The following is a 23,653-nucleotide window of genomic DNA, read 5'->3' as shown; positions in this document are numbered from 1 at the left end:
ACCACGCGTCAGGTTGTCGGTTTTGGAATTGAGAGAGAGAGAGAGAGAGGAGCCAGGTAGAGAGAAGGGATGGTGGTCGGTGTCCATGGAGGCGTGGGTGGTCCGGGTGTGGCGAACAAGAAGAGGTGAGGTGGGGGTTGTCGGTGGTGGTGATGGAGGATTTCACAGGAGGGCAAAACGTGGAGGTGGATTTGGGGGAGAAATTTGAAAGACCTCTGTTTTAGCTTTCATTTTCCGGTCGAAAATTTGGAACCATTTTTGAATGCAAAATGACAGTGAGTGGGCCCCTTTCTTTTCCAACTCAACCAGCCACCTCATATGCTGTGCAAGATTTGTGTGTGGAGTCTGTGTAGCTAGCATTGTTGAAGACGATATGGCATGTCATCAATCAATACTATTTACAACTGTACTTAAACTCAAAAGTCTTCAAATCCTCAATCTTAAATTCTTATTATTTTTAAAATTGATGAGAGAGAGAGAGAGAGAGAGAGAGAGAGAGAGAGATTTGAGTGGGAAATTTTTTAAAGAAGTTGGTAAGATAATAAAAATCACACTTTTAAACTTTTCTTTTTTTATCCTACATTTTCCATACTAAATATAAACTTAAATTAATTTTGTTTACATTTCAAAAATTTAGTATAAAACAGCAGATCATATAAGTCATTTGGTGCAAAGAACAGAAATAACGCTAGTGTTGATGAACAGAAAGTGAAGGTAAGATGACACGACATGACATGTCAACTGATAGCACGAAATGACTTATATGATCTCTTATTTTATATTAAATTTTTTCAGTTTGGCGAAAGCAGACACTTTCTTTTTCTTTTCTTTTCTTCACCTTCCTAGAATGATGGCATATAACTCGTAAACCAGTAGTTGATTTCTACGATATTGGTTTATATTGGTAACCGAAATCTAAGAAAAAATTCTTATGTGTCATTAAGATGCTACGGACCAATTTGCTTACCTCTTTAGGGGAAGCAAGTTTTTATGAGTAAAATAATAGAAAAATGTAATTGGTATTGACTTTCTCAATTTGCCCCTATTTTATGCTTTGACATGACACATAATGTAGAAAAAGAAAGGGTGAAAGAGTAATGTTACACAACTTTTTACGTTGATTTTTTTAAATGTACATTCATTTTGGGACATCCATAAAAGGAAAGGACTAGCAATTTGGGATGAATGGAGTGTTATTTTTCTTACTATCTGTATTTTGACAATTTATAAATGCTTAATTGTCACAAAAAAAGAATAGTTGTGCCCGAGATCTCTAATTGACTTGACTGTATAAGTTTTTTTCTATAATAACTCAAGTGTTCCGGTCGACTTACGCAAATCTCGACTAATCATGGGGACCATTAATCCTAGTAAATTCTACTATCGGCTTACTTAGTAGAATATTGAGAGGTTGCATATCGTGAAACAAAAAGATATGAAAAATTAAAGACGACTTCTAGCAAATCTGTAACAACTCGGATTTTCGACCCTATTTTTTTTTTTAAATAATAGAGTTAATATTATTAATAGCATTTATAATATCATAAAAAAAAAGTATTATTCGTATTAATAATATATATATACTTTTCCTTATGGATATATACAAATATAATTATCTTATCTTAATTATCTTACTATTATTATTTTTTTTCAAATTACATGCATGCATGCATACGAAATTCCTTCCATCTCTCCCTCTCCTACTCAGCCTCTACTTCCTCCCTAACCCTATTTTTCGTCCATATTCGGCCAAGAGTTTGAATTCCATTAAAAATTCTCCTTTATATATACCTCATTATTCCGACCCTAGGGTATACCACGAAATTTTCCACGCCCCACCAGTCCAGAAGAGAGAGAGAAATCGGAGAAAATCGGAGCTCCAATCTATGGAATTCTAGAGAGAGAGAGAAAGAGAGAGAAAAGTGGGTTTGCATTCCAAAGCCAATCGAAACCCAATCCGACCATTCCAATCTGTTCCTACCACTCCTAGCATCACCAAACGTCGGCCAATTTGATCCCAAGGTTCCCCAATCGAAGAAACCGAAGTCGTCTTCCCCAAATTCAAAGTTTCATTTTAAAATCAATTCGGCCCGAACCAAGGTATTATAATTCATTCCAAACATTCCTCTAAGTATATTTATTGTTTTTATACTTAACCCAATAGCCCTCGTGGTCCCATGCATCGAAATCGTAGCAAAAAAACAAAAAAAATCAATTCTGGACGCAACCTTGCGGCCGCAAGGTGCGGGCTGCAAGAACCAATGCCGAGTTCGCGGCAGAGGCTCCAGCCGCAACCTCTGACCGGTCCAACCTTGCGGTTTTCACTGTTTTGGTTCGAAACGACTTTTCGACATCCTATTTTTGACCCCCGAACTATTTTTTCTAGACTTTTCACACCCCAAATATCATAACTTGTTAATATCATATTTTTTTTATTTAATTATCTATTTATTGAATTATTTATTAGTTATCTTTCAAAGTTTATAAACGAAAAATCTTTGCGACCTTCCAAACAACGTTTTAACACCCAAACAAATTTTCCCAGACTCCTTACATCTCAAAGATGATATCTTGTTAAATTAATATTTTTTTAATTTAAATTACTATTTATTGTTATTATTATAGTGTTTCCAATTAAAATTACCTTACGACCGTATAAACCTTATTACCAATGCCCGAGTAATTTTATTTAGACTCCCTACATTCTGTAGATGAAACTTTGTTAACCTCAACATATTTTAATTAGTAAATTATTTATTATCTATTTACTTCACTTTCGGCCACTTTATTTAACGTCTTTATTTTAAAAAAATCCCGCGACCCTTCGAACCCAACTTTCGACACTCAACTGGTTGTGTAGGATCTTTAGGACTCTTATTTAGGTCATGATAAATATTTCAACATTTTTATCTAATTAATGTATTTAATTAATTTTTAATTAATCTATTATCTTAGAATTAATTAATAAGAGCCCAGAAAATTTTCCTTTAAAACTCTTACTTGATTATTGACATTGTGACCATACAAGATTAAGGGCAACGGTCCATCCATAAAAAGTTGCGTGATTTCATTATCTAGTAATTGTTTTAATTATTATTGATTAATCGCATATTGTGCCGATACTCGATTTGGATGCTAGATTGGACCCTAGAGACATGGGGTGATATCGCGAAATAGAATTCATCTAGACGATGCTAGATAACGGATAAACTGGAAAGTTTTTATTTTTTTTTTTAGATTGCCTGCAGGCGGGATTTTGAGATGTGATGAGTTGGATGTGATGGTTTGAAACTGGCAAAGTAAGCCCAGTGTGATTGATGAATTGAAACTGGCGGGAGTCCAGTGATGATATAAAACCTGGCAAAGTAAGCCCAGTGATGTTTTGATAAAACCTGGCAAAGTAAGCCCAGTGATGTTTTGATAAAACCTGGCAGGTGGTCCAGCGATATTTTGCGACAGTAAAACCTGACGGTTGGTCAGTGATGTTTGTGATGATAAAACCTGGCGGTGATCCAGTGATATTTTCTGATGATAAAACCTGGCGGTGGTCCAGTGTTGTTTGTGATGATAAAACCTGGCGGTGGTCCAGTGATATTTTCTGATGATAAAACCTGGCGGTGGTCCAGCGTTGTTTGTGATGATAAAACATGGCGGTGATCCAGTGATATTTTCTGATGATAAAACCTGGCGGTGGTCCAGCGTTGTTTGTGATGATAAAACCTGGCGGTGATCCAGTGATATTTTCTGATGATAAAACCTGGCGGGTGTCCAGTGATGAATTGAAACTGGCAAAGTAAGCCCAGTGATGAATGTGATGAATGATGATTGGCAAAGTAAGCCCAATGATGAATGATGAATTGAAACTGGCAAAGTAAGCCCAGTGATGAATGTGATGATTGTGAAGTGGGGTATAAGATAAGCGAACCCTAGTTGTGATTCAGGCATGATAAGCTTTCCCCTTGTTGTAGTGATTGGGGTGCACACGCTCGGTATAACTGCGACAACAAAGGGAAGTGATCTCATGAGACCGAGCATGGCTAGCGGTTAGGGAGGAAAGATCCCGTGGATGAGATCTTAGATCGCACGATAGGATAATGAATAGTAATAAATCAAGTTATGTGAAAAATCTTTGTTTTACTTTTCGTACCATATTTATCCTGCTGCGTGCTAACTGTAAAGGAGGAGGGGTGATTAGGTTGGATTATATTACGGGATGAACTTTTTCACTCAGGCACGGATTGTCTGGCATCCGTGTCAGATTTTGCAGAGAATCAAGTAGAGACTCAGGACCCTGAAGGAGGGCGATATTACCTAGAGATGAATCCGGAGATGGAGACTGAGCAAGTATACGCTTGGGGTCCGTATCAATCCTAGAAGACGGCTCTGTTATTTTGTCTAAATTATTATCACGAAGACTATTTTCAGTATTCCACAATGGTTTGTAATAGATGAATCTTTAGGGTGAATTATCTGTTTGAGATTTTGAATTTAATTTAATAAATTTTCAAAAAAATTAATATTTAATACCTCCGATTTTATTTCTGAAAATCGGGGCGTTACAAAATCACAAAGAAAACCAATATATAAAATAATGTACAAATAAAATAGGCAAAAATTCTGGATTAGGATCCTCTGTCATTACTGGAGTAGCCTCTAGATTACAACTAATTAATTAGCTTGGGTTACATGATGAGTGATATGAGGTAAAATATAACTCTCCCTCACGTGCAACCCAATAGCACGAGGAGGTATGGATTGACGAGATGAGGGATTTTTCTCAACTGAAAACTAAACCATGCGAGGTGATCACCATCTGCAATTTTCTCCACGTCTCTGACATAGTTTCTCTCCTAGTTCTAGATCTTGGTTTCCATCATAGTTTCTCTCCTAGTTCTAGATCTTGGTTTCCAAGCTCCAAGTTTCTCCCAGTTCTGGCTCGTGTCACCTGACTCCTGGTTTGTCTAGGCTTTTTTAAACTCAAGATGGTAGACCTACTTGAATTTGAGAAGGATGTATTATACTACCGTAATTTCTCAATTTTATTATTAGGTTTCTTATTTAGATTGGATTATTACTTCCATTTCCTAGTTTGCCTTGGGGACGGCATGCTTCGGTATTTGGGGTCAGCTGACACCATCAAAATTTAGTATTGACTTCAGAAATCATGCTTTGTCAATATGGTCATGTCACCTGTATTCCCAGTAGAGGCGTGAGTTCGAGTCCCACAAGGGGCACCACTGGTGTCCAGGGCTATGAATAGCTTCTGGACCTCTTGTGTGCTAACACACTAACTACTAACTCCCCCGATCCCGCTAATGTATAAAGATGACAAAAAAAAAAAATTTAGTATTGACCTCACCTAAGAGTACACCACACTAGATCATTTCTATCAATGTAGTATTTTCAAGGCTGTCATCTCGACAGTGTAAAATAAGAACATAAGAAAAAAAACAAACAAAACAAACAAAAAGAATACTAGAAAAATCGCTCAGCTCCGGTGTTGGACCATACTACGCTTGTGGAGGTGAGTGGATCATCGACTCATCGTCACTATTTCTGCTTACTATTGGTGTTGAAACTTGAAACCCGCTGCTTCTGTGCTTCACAATCTGTCTTGCATACTAATGTTTGAGATTTGCATCGTATTTATCCACAAGTGATTTTTATTTATTTCTTAATAATACAAACAAGTCCAATAAGAAAAAATTACCACATAAGGTTGTGTGAGCGAATGAAAGATCAATGGTTGAAAGTTTGCCTGGTCTCGTACCTCAACAATGAGGCCAGTATGCAATGATTCAAAATTATTTTTCGATTTTCCAGTAGTATTCTTTTTCTCCTCTTTTTTTTTCAAAATTATTTTCCGATTGCTCCAAATTCGATGCCAAATTTTGGCAATACCAAAATGCAGTTGGCCTCAAGTTGCCCAACAACTCAGTCCATTAATCAACTCAAGGAACAAGAAAATTACAGGGAGGATAAAAACGAAAAGAAATTACAGGTGAAACATTAAAAAATACTTTTATTTCCATCTGCAAAAATAAACAAGAACATTGATCCCAAAACATTTATTTCAAGTAAAATAATCTAAACTAACCATTACAACATACAAAGAATGAAATTTCACTTGTACTATACAAAATACTTAGACCCATCACAACCCCAATTCCCTTGCACAAACAATAAGATTAAAAATGCAAAAAAACAGAGAAGATACAATGAAGAAAACCAACAATCCGGTAGACTCCGCTCAATCACTTGCTCCAATTCTGAAATGCAACAACTATGTTCTTTGGTATACGTACTTCGTTCTCGGGTCCACAATCAGACCTTTCCCTCCATTCACTTCCAAATCGTGCCTGCATTTCACACAAATTGGGAACTTAGCAATTTTGGTTGCCATTCCTTTGCCACTCATAATTTGGAACTAGCTAGGGTCAATAACAAGAATAGAAGGGTATGCATGACGGATGGCAAAACACCCTATCATATATAGTTACCACTTATCAGACAGGACCGATCCAAATGGGAAGGGTTTGGGGGAGCACTAATAGGGTAGGGTCGGTAACAAGAGTGGGTAAGTTGAACCCTATCGGATTTGGGTTAAGTATGGGAAAGATACACCCACCCAACCATACTGTATGCAACATTACATGTATGACATCAGCATTAAATGCATGTTTACCACAACAAAGCATCTCAACTGGGGCTAATTCAGTTAGCCAATACTCTGACTTGTCACTAGGAGGTGAGGAGTTCAAATCTCCCAACTTGGGCTAATAGCAATAGTGGACTTGTTTTCAAATTGATGTAATTTTGACACTTGTATTCTCCTACCGCTTGTACTAGTGGGAAAAAAAAAAAAAAAAAACCCAACAGAGATGCTCTGGTCAGAACCCAATTTTTATGGTATTTTTTGGCTTGCTACGGTGTTATTTTGCTAGTTTTCGCAGCACCGCCCTATACTGATACAAATGGCTGAGGGGGAATTAGAGTAAGGTAGGGAGGAGCGTAGGGAAAATCTGATTAGAGTTCGGGTCATGTACGCAGGAGGTATAACTTAATAGGGCCACTCCACCCATTGCCGCTCTTGCCAACCCTAACAACTACCCATCCATCTAAGTGTGGAGCCCAATCAGTATCTTTGACAAATCAACTAAAGCAAAATTGTAGAAGAGAAGCACAGAGGACTCAACTGAAACACAAAGTCGGGGATGGTTAGCTGTTCGCGAGGAACATATCTAAATAGCTGCAAAAGGCGATCAACATATACGACTTTTTTCCACACCTAGGTGAACCATAAACAAGACAACAAGCTCAGTGAATAAAAGTAAGTAACTAATTGGGCTCATAACACTGAAAAATGAGGAGTCGACATACCAAACTATCCACGAACAGTTGCATAGCCAAAATTGCAGCCTTCAGTCCAAATGTCGGGTGAAGAACATATATTGCCTACATTGCAAATGGGAGGTTAAGCTTTGGACAGAAGAAATGCAATTTTGCCATTGGATGGAACAACTTGCCATCACATACATGAAGGTTTCGCTGGTGTTTGCGGCCGAGTATTTGCTGTACTCTCCTCATCCATCCAAGGTCCGGTTGCCTAGTAGTCCAAGATGCAGGTCTCAAAAGGTGAAGAAAACAAGAATTGTTTATAGAGGGAACATGGCAAACAGAATTTCAGGACGTATAAACATCCAACAATCACTAGATGGCTAGTTGCCACTTTTACCATCATTATAAGAGAATTGAAGTGGGGAAAAATCGCTGTCCCCCCTTGATTTTGGCATAATGCTTCTATGTACATGTGTGTGTGTTTGTTTTTCTTTGAACTTATGTACACTCCAAAAAATTCACAGAAAACAACCCTTAAATTGGTCAAAGGGCTGTATAAGTTAAATTAGTGTACATACTTCCAAAAGAAAATTTTGGCAGTTAATGACAAGATAGTAGTACATCTAAAGACATGATGTGATTTGCATGAAGCTTTGCATTATAATGTACTAGTTAAGAAGGTGCGCAACCAATCCACTCATTGATTCGACTAATAAACCACGATGCATAAACATGTTTCATAACTTGCTATACAACATATCGTGGCACTATATTATTCTTACAAAACTTGATATTTGTGGTCACAAATTAATTCGATCGCAATAAGGTACTTAATAAAGGCTTGAGAGATTTCCCTTGGCAAATCTAAAAGGAGGTTAATGCAACTAAATATCTATTATGAGCCACACCAAGCCAAAAAACAATTACACGCCCCCTTCACTTCTATTTTAGAGGATGAACTGCAAATTGCACTAATAAATCTTCCTGATTTAAGTAATCTTGGCCGCACGTCGATTGAATTGCACATAAGTCAATAGAAGGATCAAGTCTACTCCAAAAGATGCTGCAAAGTGTAATTCAACAAGACGAGAGATTTGCTATACTTACATCTGCAATGATGCTGCGGAATGGAGGTAGACAATGGTATAAGGCTTCTGTATCAAGGGCTCGAACTCCTGAAATTCAATATTGTGAATCATTCACCCTACTTCTAAGTAGAACAGAGTTGTACCACCACCAAAATTTAAGACAAATGCAACAAGAAGAAATGCATGTAGATTCCACCACCGTCACTTCAAAGGACGTGAAACATTAAGTCAGCTGCAATAACGCCAACTGAAGCAGGATGCAGCACCTTTACCTTTACTACATATAGCACAAATCGTTCCAGATCAAGACACCGCAGCAGAAAATGTGCTCCCACAACCACCATCACTGGACGACCCTCACTATCAACCCCCCCACGGTACCTGAAATAGGCAACATAAATTCTTCTTGACCATTTGAACCCCATTTAGCATGCTTGAACCCAAATCATTGAAAAATCAACAGAACTTCTGCAAGAGAGAACTTTGCATAAAGGTTTTCTATGAATATACTTCCTCTTTTCCTACTATAGAATTTCAATATAATAAATCTAGTAACCCGCAGTTAATAGAGCTACATAGGCATGTCCAATATTTTGTCATAGCCAAACATCAATGGTAAGGGAGCAACTAAGAAAGAGTAAGACATCCAGAAAACAACCCACATATCTCATCATGACAAAACAGCTTTCTCCGTATTCTAATTTGGTTATACTAAAGGTATCCACAATGCTATAATCAAAAATTGATAACTAAAAGTTGCCACATCAACTTTTGTTAATTTTAAAAACTTTTTACTTTGGATTATAGCATTGTGGATACTCTAATCATCTTTTAGAGAAAAAATATTTTCAATATTCATAACTTCATATAAGGTGGTGTATTGTTCATATTATTGAAACGTTGTTTTAAGTTTGTCCTTTTCTTCATTTCTTTTCCTTTTCCTGAGTGTCTGAGAGAGAGAGAGAGAGAGAGAGAGAGAGAGAGAGAGAGAGAGAGATTGCAACGTATGCTTACACAATCTTCATTTCCGCAATTTCAGAAAGGTTAACAGAATTTGCTTTAGCAAGATATCGAGAATGAAGGGAGTATTCTTCAGCAGCTGACAATGGAGGCCCTCCAAGATCACCATATCCAAGCATTTTAGCACAATTCCACCCGCTCTGTGCTTGAGCAGTTTTTTCCCATTGTTCCTTGCGTCTTTCGTCTGGATCCTTAATCAGGGACATGAAAGCCGGATCCAAGTACGAATCCAGATATGATGAGTTCCTGTTCAGAACAATCTTTGAGTACGTTCGGTTGACTACAAAAGGAACAATAAATGCACGATAAATTTCATCAAGCTAGAGAGATAAAGAAGAAACAAAGGAGTGTAGAGTATGTGCAAACATATGGAACTCCACAACCACAAAAAATCAAGTTGTTGAACAAGGGCGGGCATGATAACTGTTGATGGCAAGTGCTCTAACTTCCCATAGCAACAAATACAAAGCCCAAACATAAGCAAACAATCTTTACAAATTCATACTAGAAACAGGAAAAAAGAAGCATAAGAGATGGGATATAGAGCATTATTTTGAGGTATGTAAGCTTATCTAAGTATACTGACCGTCTTGCCAACCCAACATCACTGACAGGAAGATCCATTGATGCTTGAAGAGGTTTAGAAACAGTCTTTTTGACATCAGGCAAAGGCCTTATTCTGATTTTACGTTCATCTATAACTGTCTCGCCATTTTCGTCCCCAACATCTGCTGGAAGTTTTGAAATGGCCACTTCCTCCTCATGTTCATCCCGAGGAAAATAAAGTGGAAGCAATCTACATTTTAAGGTTCAAGGGAATATTCCATTCCAATCAACAATAAAACAGAACGATACCAATCAAATGACATATAAGCCCCAGAGAGGTTTCATATTGACGTAGAAATTACCTTAAATACAAAAAACAAAAATGACATACCTTTTGTATATCTCAGTATCAGTTGTTGTCGTAGTACAGAAAACAACAGCAGTTATCTTGTCTTGCTGTTTTTCGAGAAACCGTCTCACAGTTCCTAATTGTAGGTGTAAGAAAAAGAGAGGTAAATGGTAAGGCTGAATGGTGGATTATAAGCTTCAAGATTCTGTTAAAACAAAATATCTACTGCTACATGAACAACTAATGCAATCGCCGTAGAGGTACAGGAACAACTATCCGTACAGGTACAGGAACAGCTAATGCAGGCATTAATCATTCATACTCAACATTCTGCACATGCACACGACATGAAACATGAGGAATAAAGCAGGTGCATGATGTGAATGTCATCAAAATAGAAGAACTGCAATAGGATATGGGAAAGTATCTCACTTATTGCTACATGAGCAGCAGGTTCACGAGGATAATTTTTTGCCTCTGTATATATACAGCCCATAGCAATACTGCATTGACAAATGGTATTAGATAATTCCAGTTCGACAACAATGAAACCAGAGAGAGAAACAAAGACATAGTAAATATAAAGGACATTGGTCTATCAACCAACCTTTGAAGCCCATTCTCAATCAGAAGTTCAAGGCAAGACCGATAACAGTGGCTCAAAGCATTCTCGGCAGCAGTATGATATTTCACTGCATACTTGGGACCCACAGTGTGGATAATCCTCCTAACAAAAGTAAATTGTAATCCGGTCTTAAGACAACGAGATCAAGTTTGTTCTTGTTGCCATCAATACTCATAAGTGCATGAACTAAGCAAAAAGAGATAATACATTCTCAAGGATGATAAAGTGATCAGTGCACCGTGAAAAGCTTAAAGCAGAAAGCAGAAAGAATTCTAGTTTGTTATATTATGCATAAAAGCAGCTCACCAAAATATAAACAGTTATTACGTACATTGGCGTGGCCGCTGCACCTCACATATTAAGGCATATACAAAAGAAAATGGAAGCATGCTCATACACCGTTTCAATTTTGGAAAAGTTTTGGAAAAGTATGCAGATACACTGCCAAAAGGACAAAAACAGGCATCTGAAAAATAACTGAATACAGAGTCAATTTCTTCTTTAAACAACTACTACTGATTACTGAGTGAGCTCTAAAAGAACAAAGACAAGGAACAATAGAAAGAGAATGTCCAATGATTTCAAGAAACAAAATAATGGTAAAAGTTTCCTATGACTGCATAATAGTCCAATATTAAATTCCTGATTTCCAAAGCATAACGGCAGGTAAAGTAAGTGCAGGATTGAACTTTTATAAGAACAGTACTTTGACGATTTACTTGTTTTGATCAGCATCAGTGCGACTACAAAAATGTAGTCCTACGTATTACAAGCGATTACTTGGTAGAGCTAAACCACTACTCACCTTGCAGGAAGGTCATATGCATTAGTAACCTTAGCCATCCCTGTTCGGCACCCACCCTATCAAGAAACAAAGTACACCATGTCATTCAGAAAACTGATGTTTCTTATTAGTTATTTCCATAAATTTTCAGCTTTAATAGGTATCACGATGGCTTGGTCTAACTTGCGGGGAAAAAAATTGCTTCGTATGAAAGTTGGTAGTTTGAAACCGTCACTCTCACTTAATGACACGACCTTATGCTTTAGGCCTCATTGTTACTCTATAAATTTATCTCTGCAAATCTTATTAACAACAATCTTTTAATCCATTTGGCAAAGCATATCTATAGTCGATGTTCAAAAGCATTAAGTTCCCTTCAATTGAAAATACGCATCTCCAATTAACATTATGAAAAAAATAAAGAAATCAGGATCAAAGGGGGAAACACATAAAAAGGTCCCCTGACATACAAATAGCTTACCAGTGCTGCACATTCTTCTGCAAGACCAGGACCAGCTGCAGCATGCAAACCAGGGCTGCTGTGTGCTTCATCAAGATTCTGTAACCATCGAATTTGAAAATAACTAAGAAGAAAAGATAACGATTCTAGGATGCATGCAGTGGTCCCTATGATGCAGTTATTCTGCATGCAAAAACATACTCATTGCGAATTTCGCAAGCCCAGATGAGTTATAGACTTCATGATGCGAAGGCCCAAGATAAATTATTAGAACTTTGATTACATAAGCTCAGTTAACTTAAGACCGCATGCAATGAAACCTATACAATGCAAACATTAGAGACCATCAAAAGAAACCAAACACGCTGCTTTCGCACTATTAACCAAATTCACTGAATCAGCAGCCTACACTTCAAGCTTTTATGGCATATTCTAAAATACCCATGTACAGAAACGGGGTTTTCTAGTTGTTTCCCTTCGACCACCCAAAATAGAAGAGGTAATCATTTAAGGTGTCAGTGTCTACAAATAAACATGTTCCTGTCATGCAATCAATCATAACTAACAGTTATAGAGAAAGTTCACTTATCACCTCATTTGTGGAGTTAACAACAGCATCCACCTCAAGATTCCAAGGGTTACCCCTCCAAAGATAAATCTTCGAGTTGATTTCATGGTCCACTGGAAACCTACACACCATACCATTTCCACTACTCTTTGCCCCTGATGAAGAAGCTAAAGGGTCAGGGAAGTACAAATTTGGAAAGCCGGGATCTTCATTCTCAAATGAGAACTTGTACTCGGCATCACTCCAACGTGGAACTTGGTCCAATGTCACCACTGAATCCCCATTATCCGTTGGTAATCCACCTCGGGTAGTGGTGGTAGCCACAGGCCGATACATGTTTGCAATCAAAACCTTATTTCCCTAAATTGGCCCCACAATTACTGGTATTCCTTCAATCCCTCAGCCAAACTGAAATTTCAGAAACATAAACTCAAAGAAGGAATGTACATCTTTAACTGAAAAAAAAAAAACTACTGAGTTACAACTTCCCTAAGTGCCTGTTCAGTTGTCAGGAAAGGAAAGGACAGTAACCGATTATTTAACTTCCTGCATAATGTTTATTACTTATCCTACAAAAAAATGGACGATTTTACAGGAATCTTACTTTTCAAGTTCCATCAATAACTAGACAACTGTATATAAACTTGTTTCACAAAAGTCTCTCCTAAATGACCACACGGAAGAAAAATCGATTCTTTTTCCTTCCCTTCACTTGCGCAAAATACTTGCCACCTGAATGGAGCCAAGAAGATAAGCTCTATTACACAAACATAATAAACCCACATAGAAAATTGGGATGACAACTATAAGTTATAACCATGACAACAAAATTTCCTAAAAGAGCTCACTTTTTGAACACTAGTTAGCAAAAATCACACAATTTAACCTCAATTTCCTCAAATCATTCAAAGAAAGGATCAACCTAGAATTTCGCATGATCATTTCAATCCACTAAACAAGCAAAAATCCCACACGCAAAATGCCGTAATAATGAATCTAAATGAATTCCCCAAAAGGTTGGATTTACGGGGGTCCTGAAGAGAAAGTGAACCCCTTATCACATACAGAATCAATACAGAACTAAGATCACCAAAAATAATCAGAAGAAAAAAATCACCTCAGGTCCCTATACTGACATGTGCCTGCACCTAGGGCTGCAATTGAGCAGAGCCGAGTTGAGCTGCTCAGGTTTGGCTCACTACAACAAGGGTAAGCTCAAGCTTTAAACAAGCTGCCAAATGTGGGCTCGAGCTCGGCTCGCAGACGCTCGACAATCACACGACAACAAAGTGGAGCAAGGGAAAGGTGTAGTGCTGTAGTTATATAGGAGACTCTCCCCAACAATTTCACAAATTTTTCAATGCGGGGTTGATGTAGAAGGCCTTAGTGGGAACTGGGAACTGGGAACCTCCTCACTTGACCCACATCGAAAGAAAATATATTCTTCCATCATTCCTTGTGCTATAAAGAACATTTTGTACGAATCTATATTCAATATATACTTATATATACATATGCATGTGTGTAAGTCTTTGCTCGCGAGCTCATCTGAGCTAAGCTATTGGTTGCTCAAGCTCGGCTCGTTTATTTAGCGAGTTCAAATACTTGGCTCTCGCTCGTTTGCATTCCAAGTCGAGTTTGAACAAGAGCCTCATTCACAGCCCTACCTGCACCTCTATTCCCATGCAATCCTACAGCTGAAATTGCACAGGAACTGAGGTACAGGCACAATTCAGGTACATAAGGCAAAACTTCTGCAGCACTTATTAGAAAAATATACAATTCAAATTCAGCACCCCCAAAAATGTCAAAGCAATCAAGAATAACGCAATGCCAATTCGAATTCCGCACCACAAAAAAAAAAAAATATATATATATATATATATATATATATATATATTGAAACACCCAGAAACATGGAATCCAAACCCAATACAAATACTATCCACATAAATAAACATAAACCCATAAATGAAAGCATAAATCAATGTACATACGAACCCCAACTTGAAACTTAGGTGATTTGGACATGTCGAAAGGAGAGAGGGGGGGATACAACAGGTTGAATTTCTAGAGAGAGAGAGGGAGATGTATGTACCTTCGATTTGAGAATTGCGGTGTGGCGCGATTGGCAAAATGATTGAGGAGACGGGAGCATTTGTTGGACCAAATGAGCTTTGCCAAACCCATTTGGACAAGAAAAGTGGTGACCCCAAAATGGAATTGAATTTTATTAGGGGATTTCTTTTTTGTCCTCTCTTGTGTTGTTTTGAGTCTTGACTCGTGTTATCGTGAAACACTCTCGTCTGTTTTCGTGAAACACTCTCGTCTGTTTTCTAAAAATATTCTTCAACCCATACCATGTCATGCGATAGTCCCATGTTTCTTTGCCTCCCTTTGGGTAAGATTTTTATTTTCTAGGTCCAACTCTCAATTCGCGTTTTACGATTCTCGCTCTCACTAATTTCAGTGCAATTTCATACGTTTTTAAAAGACACTTTTTCGCTTTCGCTTACAGTCAAGCACGCGCATTACGTAACTTAGGATATGCAAAAGCTAGAAATGTAGAGTAACTTGGGATGAGTCCTCCAATAAAGAAACACACTTGAGATGAGTACTTTCTCGAACCGATCTATCCATCCCCTCATTATATTCATTTTGTTGGACACCTCTAGCCGACAACAATGAGCTAAACCGTTCATTTCATATATTTTTCAGAGAACTGAAAAATATTTTCATCAAAATTCCAAATTTGACCAGGGAAGGAATAAAATAATACTTTGTTGGAGGAAATATATAACAAATATAATTTTGAACTTAAAAGCCTCCTTTTTTATAGGGGAGGCCCTAATGCCACGAAAGATTTTGTTGGAGCCACGACACTTTTGCATTATTGAATTTAACCCTACATCTAAACCAACCAACCCCCCCCCCCCCCCCCCCCCCCCCAAATTTGAAACCCCATATCACAGTTGGAAGAGCATACACATTTTGGAGTTTCTCCAATTCGAACCCTTGTAGTCCTCCCTCCAACAGTCCAGCCGACCACCACAATCCACCTCCCCCCCACCCCCCCACAATTTGAAACCCCATATCACAGTTGGAAGAGCGTACACATTTTGGAGTTTCTCGCGTTATTGAATTTAACCCTACATCTAAACCAACCAACCCAACCCCCACCCCGCCCCCCATTTTGAAACCCCATATCACAGTTGGAAGAGCGTACACATTTTGGAGTTTCTCAAATTCGAACCCTTGTAGTCCTCCCTCCAACAGTCCAGCAGACCCCCCCCACCCAATTTGAAACCCCATATCACAGTTGGAAGAGCGTACACATTTTGGAGTTTCTCCAATTCGAACCCTTGTAGTCCTCCCTCCAGCAGTCCAGCCGACCACCACAATCCACCTCTCCTCAATTCTACCTCCATTTCAATTAACAATCCATATTGCTTGAAGATTTGAAACGGAAACAAAAAAAAAATTTGAATGACGAGTTCCTATTCCACAGATGAATATTGAAATTTTTTTTTTCCAAAATTGAATCACAATCAACATCGTCATTCCGAGTTTCAAAATCAAAATAAAATCGTAGACTTCCACCAATGGGTTCAATTTTTTCCCCAGGAAATTCGATTATCGCATCAATGTGAGTATGAAACAATATATCAAATAAGGTTGATTAAAGCAATATCAATAAAGCAGCCGGTATTTGTGTAAGAGGAGGTGGGCTTTTGCCTATCGATCTTTGTTCAACCTGAACTTTTCGAGAGATAACAATCCTCTGGGAAACTTAAGGCATGAACATTTGCCTTTCCCCTTGGTCTTCCCACCCACCTTCACGAGTGTGATTGATGGGTCCGGCTATGGTGTATGGTTTCATGCGGCATTTTGTTTTTTGTTGTTTAGTTTTGTTGTTTTAGTTTGTTGTTTCTTGTATTTCTAGACCGGTAGTGTCCTTTGTTGTAGTTGTATTGTTTTCGTTTTAATATAACTGGGATTATCTTACTCGTCAAAAAAAAAAATCATAGTTTTGGTTTGTAGTGGAGCCCGAAAAATAAAAGCCTTGGAGTATGGACTATGGAGAGATGGGAGCGGAGGACAGCGGAACATATTCAAAAATCTGGCTCGTCTGTCATTCAGGTTTAGACTGCATAAGTGCGGTTTGAGTGATCGCAACCGTCGGATAGTGTTTTTAATGGTAATAAAAGACTTTTACTGAGATTCAACAAATCTGAACCATTGATTGTCAATATGAACGGTTCATATCATACCACACATTCTGATTAACTAGGGATCCTATTCAAAAATTAACTACTAATTAACGAGGGATCATAGTACGTTCTGTGTACGAAACTAGTATAAAACTAACATTCATGTAAAAATGTTTCAAGAAAAAACTAATCATAATGGGAACATTAGAAACGTCAGACATCAATTCTGCTTTCAAAAAATAACTTATTTTACCCAAAGTCCTCTAACAACTTTGATTGAGACTTCATGCAAACTTCTGGTTTTTCAGTAGGCTCAACCAATTTTATTCCCTAACTAGTGCTCTCTCTCTCTGGCCGCAGGTTACCAACACCTACACCTACATAAAGCAGTTGCAAGCAACTAGGAGGGGAACCACTGGACGTGTCCATGAGACTGCCCAAATAGACTTTCACCTCCCAACTAGTTAACCTAGCCTCGAGAATTGAACTCACACCTCAAGGGTGGAAGCAAACCGTTGGCTAGTGGAGATAACCCTCATCATGGTAAAGTAGTTAGAGATGGCAATTCTATCCATACCCCATGGACATTCGTACTAGCCGAAGCTTCTAGCCATTCACTAATTTAACATGTCTCTCTCAACTTTAATACCAAAACTTCATGCAGGTCCCATGTAATGATTCGAATGAAGCTAATACTCTAAGCAAATAAATTACACTTTAAATTTCAGTGTCAGGAATTCGGAAAAAAAACATGATACGGTATGGGTCGAAGTGTAATTTTAAAAGACAGACGAGAGTGTTTCACGATAACACGAGTCAAGACTCAAAACAACACAAGAGAGGACAAAAAAGAAATCTCTAATAAAATTCAATTCCATTTTGGGGTCACCACTTCTGGTCCAAATGGGTTCGGCGAAGCTCATTTGGTCCAGCAAATGTTCCTCTGTCTCCTCAATCATTTTGCCAATCGCGCCACACCACAATTCTCAAATCGAAGGTACGTACATCTCCCTCTCTCTCTCAAAATTCAACTTGTTGTAACCCCCTTCTTTCTCTCCTTTCGACATGTCCAAATCACCTAAGCTTCAAGTTAGGGTTCGTATGTACATTGATTTATGCTTACATTTATGGGTTTCTGTTTATTTATGTGGATAGTATTTGTATTGGGTTTGGATTCCATGTTTCTGAGTTTTTCAATTCTGTTTTTTTTTTTTTTTTTGTGGCGCGTAATTCGAATTGGCAATGCATTATTCTGGGTTCTTTTGACATTTTTTGGGATGTTGAATTTGAATTGTATATTTTTCTAATGAGTGTTGCAGAAGTTTTATATTGGGGATCTTCGTTGTACTCAAACCTTCTATACAGAAATTGTGCTTGTGTCTGTACCTCTGTTCCTGTGCAATTTCAACTGCAGGATTGCACGGGAACAAATGTGTAGGTAGGGCTGCGAATGAGCCAGCCGCTTGAGGCTCGGCTCGAGAGCTTGTTCAAACTCGACTCGGAATGCAAACGAGCCAAGTATTTGAGCTCGCTAAATAAACAAGCCGTGCTCTAGCAACCAATAGCTCAGCTCGGATGAGCTCGCGAGCCAAGACTTACACACACGCATATGTATATACAAGTATATATTGAATATAGATCTGTACAAAATGTTCTTTAAATTGATGATAAAATGAATACGGAAAGATGCCATGTGGAAGCTTTTCGAAATCCACGCAACTGATCCCAAGTTCGAACGGAGTGGTGTGCTTTATAGCACAAGGAATAGTGGAAGAATACATTCTCTCGGTGTGGGACAAGTGAAGAGGTTCCTAGTTCCCACCAAGGCCTTCTACATCAATCCCACATTGGAAAATTTGTGAAACTGTTGGAGAGGGTCTCCTGTATAACTATAGCATTACACCTTTCCCTGGCTCCACTTTGTTGTCGCGTGATTGTCGAGCATCCGCGAGTCAAGCTCGAGCCCACATTTGGCAATTTGTTTCAAGCTCGAGCCAAGCTTGAGCTTACCCCAGTTGTAGCGAGCAAAGCCTGAGCAACTCAAAGCTCGACTCAGCTCGCTTTTCAAGCTCGAGCCGAACTCGAGTTTTATATTGGGGATCTTTGTTGTACTCAAACCTTCTGTACCGGAATTGTGTTTGTGCCTGTACCTCTGTTCCTGTGCAATTTCAGCTGCAAGATTGCACGGGAACAAAGGTGCAGGTAGGGATATGAATGAGCTGAGCCGCTTGAGGCTAGGCTTGAGAGCTCGTTCAAACTCGACTCAGAATGCAAACGAGCAAGAGCCATATTTGAGCTCACTTAATGCTGTGTTTGGTTTGTGTTTTGAAAAGTTTTTTGAAATATAGTAGGGGTAATAAGTGGAGAGAGATAGAGAGAGAAATGTTGAAAGTAGGGAGAATCTAGGGAGAATTTTTTGAAAAATTCTTTTTGAATTGTGAAAGGAACAAGGCATAAATAAACGAGCCAAGCTCGAGCAACCAATAGCTCGGATGAGATCGCGAGCCAACCAATGACAGAACCCGCTAGGGTTTACCAGTGCCTTCAATTTGTTATTCGATTTCTAGTGACCTTAGCTAGGTGTGAGCTTAGCTAGCAGAATGCCTGTGCCTTCAAGCATGGATCAAAAAATTGTTATTCAATAAAATTTCGAGTGACCTTAGTTAGGCGTCAGCAAGCCGATCGTACTTAACATTATAAACACAACAAATGTGACATTATAGAGTACGCAAACATAACATCATCGCTCAGTAACCCCCTCAAATGTGCATAGAGAAACTCCGAAAGTAAACTGATTGTACCCTTTGCATTTTAAAACCCCGCTCTTGATTTTGCTTTAGTCACCAACTGTCAAGAAGACAACCACCTATTTAGACTTCCACAGTTAGCATGGTCTGTTTGCCATGAATTGCCAATTGCCAAAAAAGGTGATATTTTATGAAAGGAGGAATCCACCAAAATGAGATTGCAAAAACGAAGAAAAAAAACCTACCGAACAATCAATTGTATTTCAAACTTGTTGGCAACTAAATGGATATATGGTTCCTTGGAGTATGATAAACCCTTGCTAGAAAACAAACTTAGTAGCATGGCTAGGCACTTACGATAAATATGAAGTATATATATTGGAGGAAAATAGAAGGTTTCTAACCCTTGCTCCAACATCACAATTAACATCTACTCCTTTCACAAAAAAGATTCGTTCCTAATCCTTGGAACATAGAGTGGCCGTACCGAGAATTGGTCAAATTATAATATGAACCCCAACTAAATGAATCCTAATCTAGCAGAGCAACAAGCATAATCTACAAGCCACTCACCCGTCTGCAAAATTTTAGGAAAATTTTTAATTGGGTTTACCTATCTAAAACCTTGTCAATTGCCATGATGGTGGTCAAATAGGATGAAGGGAAGGGCATCGACGTGGCATTGAGACAACTCCGTCGCGGTTCTTAAGTCAATCCTAAACATCAAAAGGAGAAAAAAGATCAAAGGTTGCATGGTTACACAGAAGACTCGTTGGGAAGCTAAGCAATAAGGTTTTATAGTTGAAGTTTCTCACATAATTCCCCCTGAAACTTAACTCAATGACCAGACAGCGTGCTCTTTGTTCTTTGTGATCAATTACCCATATCTAACCCGACCCATCTATTTAAAATCAAACCCGACTCACCCATTAACCCAACGAAAAATCTATGAGTACCGACCATTGGGGGAGAGAAAACGTACCGACGGCCGCCGGCGGGCCGTCTCCGGCCACCGGACGGCCGATCCGAGCCGTTCAAAAATTCTAAAAAATAAAACCGAGGGGGTCAACGCGGGAATCAAGGGCATCCGAGGTGTTTAGGGTGCTTGATCAAAGCACCCTTTTTTCGTGTATATATGTACACACACATATATACACGAAAAAAGGGTGCTTTGATCAAGCACCCTAAACACCTCGGATGCCCTTGATTCCCGCGTTGACCCCCTCGGTTTTATTTTTTAGAATTTTTGAACGGCTCGGATCGGCCGTCCGGTGGCCGGAGACGGCCCGCCGGCGGCCGTCGGTACGTTTTCCCTCCCCGTGGTCGGTACATATAGCAACACTCTTAACCCAATTACATTTATATGAAAAATTTTAAAATGACTAAAATACCCATGTACACTAAAATGATCATATTACTAATATACATCTAAATGACTAAACTACCCATGTACACTAAAATTACCATATTATCCCTATACACCAAATTAAATGTTTGAGATGAGGTACTTCATTTGAGAACGGTTTGCTATTTACAAAATACTTGTAGGCCATAGCGGTTTTTTTACTTTTCCAAAACTTAGAAAACAGAATAGGTGTTTTCGCAAACCGTGACCTCGTTTTCTCCTGAAAGCACTGAAGTACCAATACAAGGAACGAACCATGTTACCCATGACAATCAGTCATAAGATCAGCTATATAGCATCTGTTTGAAAGTATCTGAGCCCTAGGAATTTTAATCCTGGTACAAGCATGAACACGTTTTCAGCCCTGGCACGCACACGTTTTCAGCCATTTAGATATAGATATCTAAAGGCTCCAGAAACTTCTCATCCCTGGGGTCATGAAGCCACAATCTGCACACAAAATTTGGCATTCGAAAAAACAGCTACTTAAGCAAAACTACGCGGCAAACAGCATCTGCCGTGTCTATTATGGTGTTCTAACGTTACAGATGTATGAATCGCAGAAATTAAAACAGGGAGCGGGAGCAAATAAGTGTAGATATGCACGAATTTACCTAATGGGTAGACAAAGTACAGATTCTGAGGAGAAATTAAACAGGGAGAGGGAGCTAATAAGTGTATGTTTGGATCTAGGGTTTCAATAGAGGTTAGGGTTTCAGAACGAAACACAGATGAGAGAGAGAGAGAGAGAGAGAGAGAGAGAGAGAGAGAGAGAGAGAGAAAGACGTACCTGAAGATCCTCTGACCGGTAAAGTCAGTGAAGAGACGAACGAGAGAGAAGGCGATTCAGTCGATCGGCGAGAGAGGTCGAGAGAGCGAGGAGATCGACTGGTGAATTTTTTTTTTTTTTTTTGGGTGGGTTAGATTTGATGGAAAATAAAAATTCCCTTCCCTGCCCTTCTATTGTTTGGCTGTGGAAGAGAGAATAAATAAATAAAAACTTTTAAGTTTAGTGAATGAATAGTAGATTTTTTCTTTGCTTCTTTTTTTTCTTTTCGTTTCTTTCCTTTTCCTTTTTTTAAATCTCAAACATAGCCTTAAGTTGACCAATTAAGGCCTAATTAATAAATATTATCAGTTTCATTTTTGTCTACAGATTGTGATGTAGGGATCAGGAAAATTTAAAATATTTTATTTTAGAGATCTCATGAAAAGTCAACTCAATTTGATAGCTATAAGTACTCGATCCAATCATCTAATTTTTCATTCAGGTTTTATAATTCGTAATCTGAATAGGAATTGAGTTTAAAAAATGTTTTCCTAGATTTTTTGGGGATGATTTTCACACTTTTTTTTTATAAATACACTTCTTCTTTTTTTGTCTTTTAGTAAAAAAATACACATTAAAAAACAAGGAATGAAGTGTATCAATAATAATTAATAAAAAAGAGATGGTAAAAATTACTCCGTATTTCTCATGCACTTAGGCTACATTCCAAAACGGGTTTTAAGTATTTATTTTTTAAGAATGCAATTTTGAGCTCAAAAATAATAGATTTAATGAAATCCAAAAATATATAATATGGATCTTATTTAAAAGATCTCAATAAAATCTTTTATACGGTGCAAAAAAATTAAAATTTATTTTTTATTTATATTATTTTTTAATTTAAAAATATAAAATAAATACTTATGCTATGTTTGATTTGGTTTTTGAAATTTTTTTTAAAAATAGTAAGGATAATAAGTGAAGAAAGATAGAGAGAGAGAAACGTTAGAAGTAACAAGAATATATGAATAATCTATGAAAAAATTTTTAAAAAATTCTTTTTAAATTATAAAGAGAACAAAACATTATATTTTAAGAAGATGTTTCTGAAACTGGCTCTTAGTCAGACAATTCACAGGGGAAACTTCGAAGCAATTGGGAGAGGAGAGTCAGCAGACCATTCGGGCCTACAGTTCAACCCACCCAATATCTCTCTCTCTCTCTCTCTCTCTCTCTCTCTCTCTCTCTCTCTCTCTCGTGCATCAAAAGTCCCATCTAAAATCTGGAAAAATTTACAATGTCGAGCGGATATCACATGATGTTCGTTCGCGCATTCGAGTCGTCCATTGCATATTTAAACAACTCAAATTTGGAAAGAGAAAAAATGAAAGAGAGTGTTTGGGCGAGAAGAAAGTGTGTTTCAATCCAAACCATTCAAAAGTGTATTGTATAGCTCAGATGCGCCGAGCAGATAGCACATAGGATATACCCGCTCAACACCTACATTTCCACATTACCTAAAACCCAATCTAAAAACCGCATGGGCCTAGTGGTGAACCCAATCACAACCGTTGTGCTCCTCCTCTCAATCCTTGCAGCACCGCCACTCGTCTCCGCCAAGCTCAAAACCACCACCATCCCCTTCACCAGCTTCACCTCCAACGACCCACTACATGTAGACCAACCAGCCACAATAAACAACGGCACCCTCCAAGTCACCCTCGACACTGCCAACGCCGCCTT

At 38.3% G+C, this 23,653-nt stretch overlaps 1 protein-coding gene across 5 annotated transcripts; it reads right to left on the bottom strand.

The window, feature by feature from the left end:
• Positions 1 to 6,002: 6,002 nt before the first annotated feature.
• LOC131302736 (uncharacterized) lies at positions 6,003 to 22,097 on the bottom strand. 5 transcript variants are annotated; one of them, XM_058329543.1, is made up of 16 exons: positions 21,932 to 22,027; positions 13,383 to 13,510; positions 12,803 to 13,186; positions 12,232 to 12,309; positions 11,772 to 11,827; positions 10,949 to 11,068; positions 10,774 to 10,844; positions 10,384 to 10,477; positions 10,033 to 10,242; positions 9,441 to 9,692; positions 8,699 to 8,807; positions 8,446 to 8,513; positions 7,537 to 7,606; positions 7,381 to 7,455; positions 7,197 to 7,288; positions 6,003 to 6,359 (listed from the first exon to the last, which is right to left on the bottom strand). In XM_058329543.1, exons 3-16 carry the CDS (start codon positions 13,112 to 13,114, stop codon positions 6,284 to 6,286), a joined length of 1,683 nt encoding a protein of 560 aa, XP_058185526.1. In that variant the 5' UTR covers positions 13,115 to 13,186; positions 13,383 to 13,510; positions 21,932 to 22,027; the 3' UTR covers positions 6,003 to 6,283. The 5 variants fall into 5 exon arrangements, with proteins under 5 accessions (XP_058185526.1, XP_058185523.1, XP_058185522.1 ...); XM_058329540.1 differs by having other exon boundaries at positions 7,537 to 7,627; positions 21,932 to 22,008; XM_058329539.1 differs by lacking the exon at positions 13,383 to 13,510 and adding an exon at positions 19,745 to 19,855 and having other exon boundaries at positions 7,537 to 7,627; positions 21,932 to 21,994.
• Between the last annotated feature and the right edge of the window lie 1,556 nt (positions 22,098 to 23,653).

The sequence above is a fragment of the Rhododendron vialii genome, chromosome 10a (assembly GCF_030253575.1).
Source record: "Rhododendron vialii isolate Sample 1 chromosome 10a, ASM3025357v1".
Lineage (NCBI taxonomy): Eukaryota > Viridiplantae > Streptophyta > Magnoliopsida > Ericales > Ericaceae > Rhododendron > Rhododendron vialii.
This window is presented reverse-complemented; position numbering and strand designations above follow the sequence as displayed.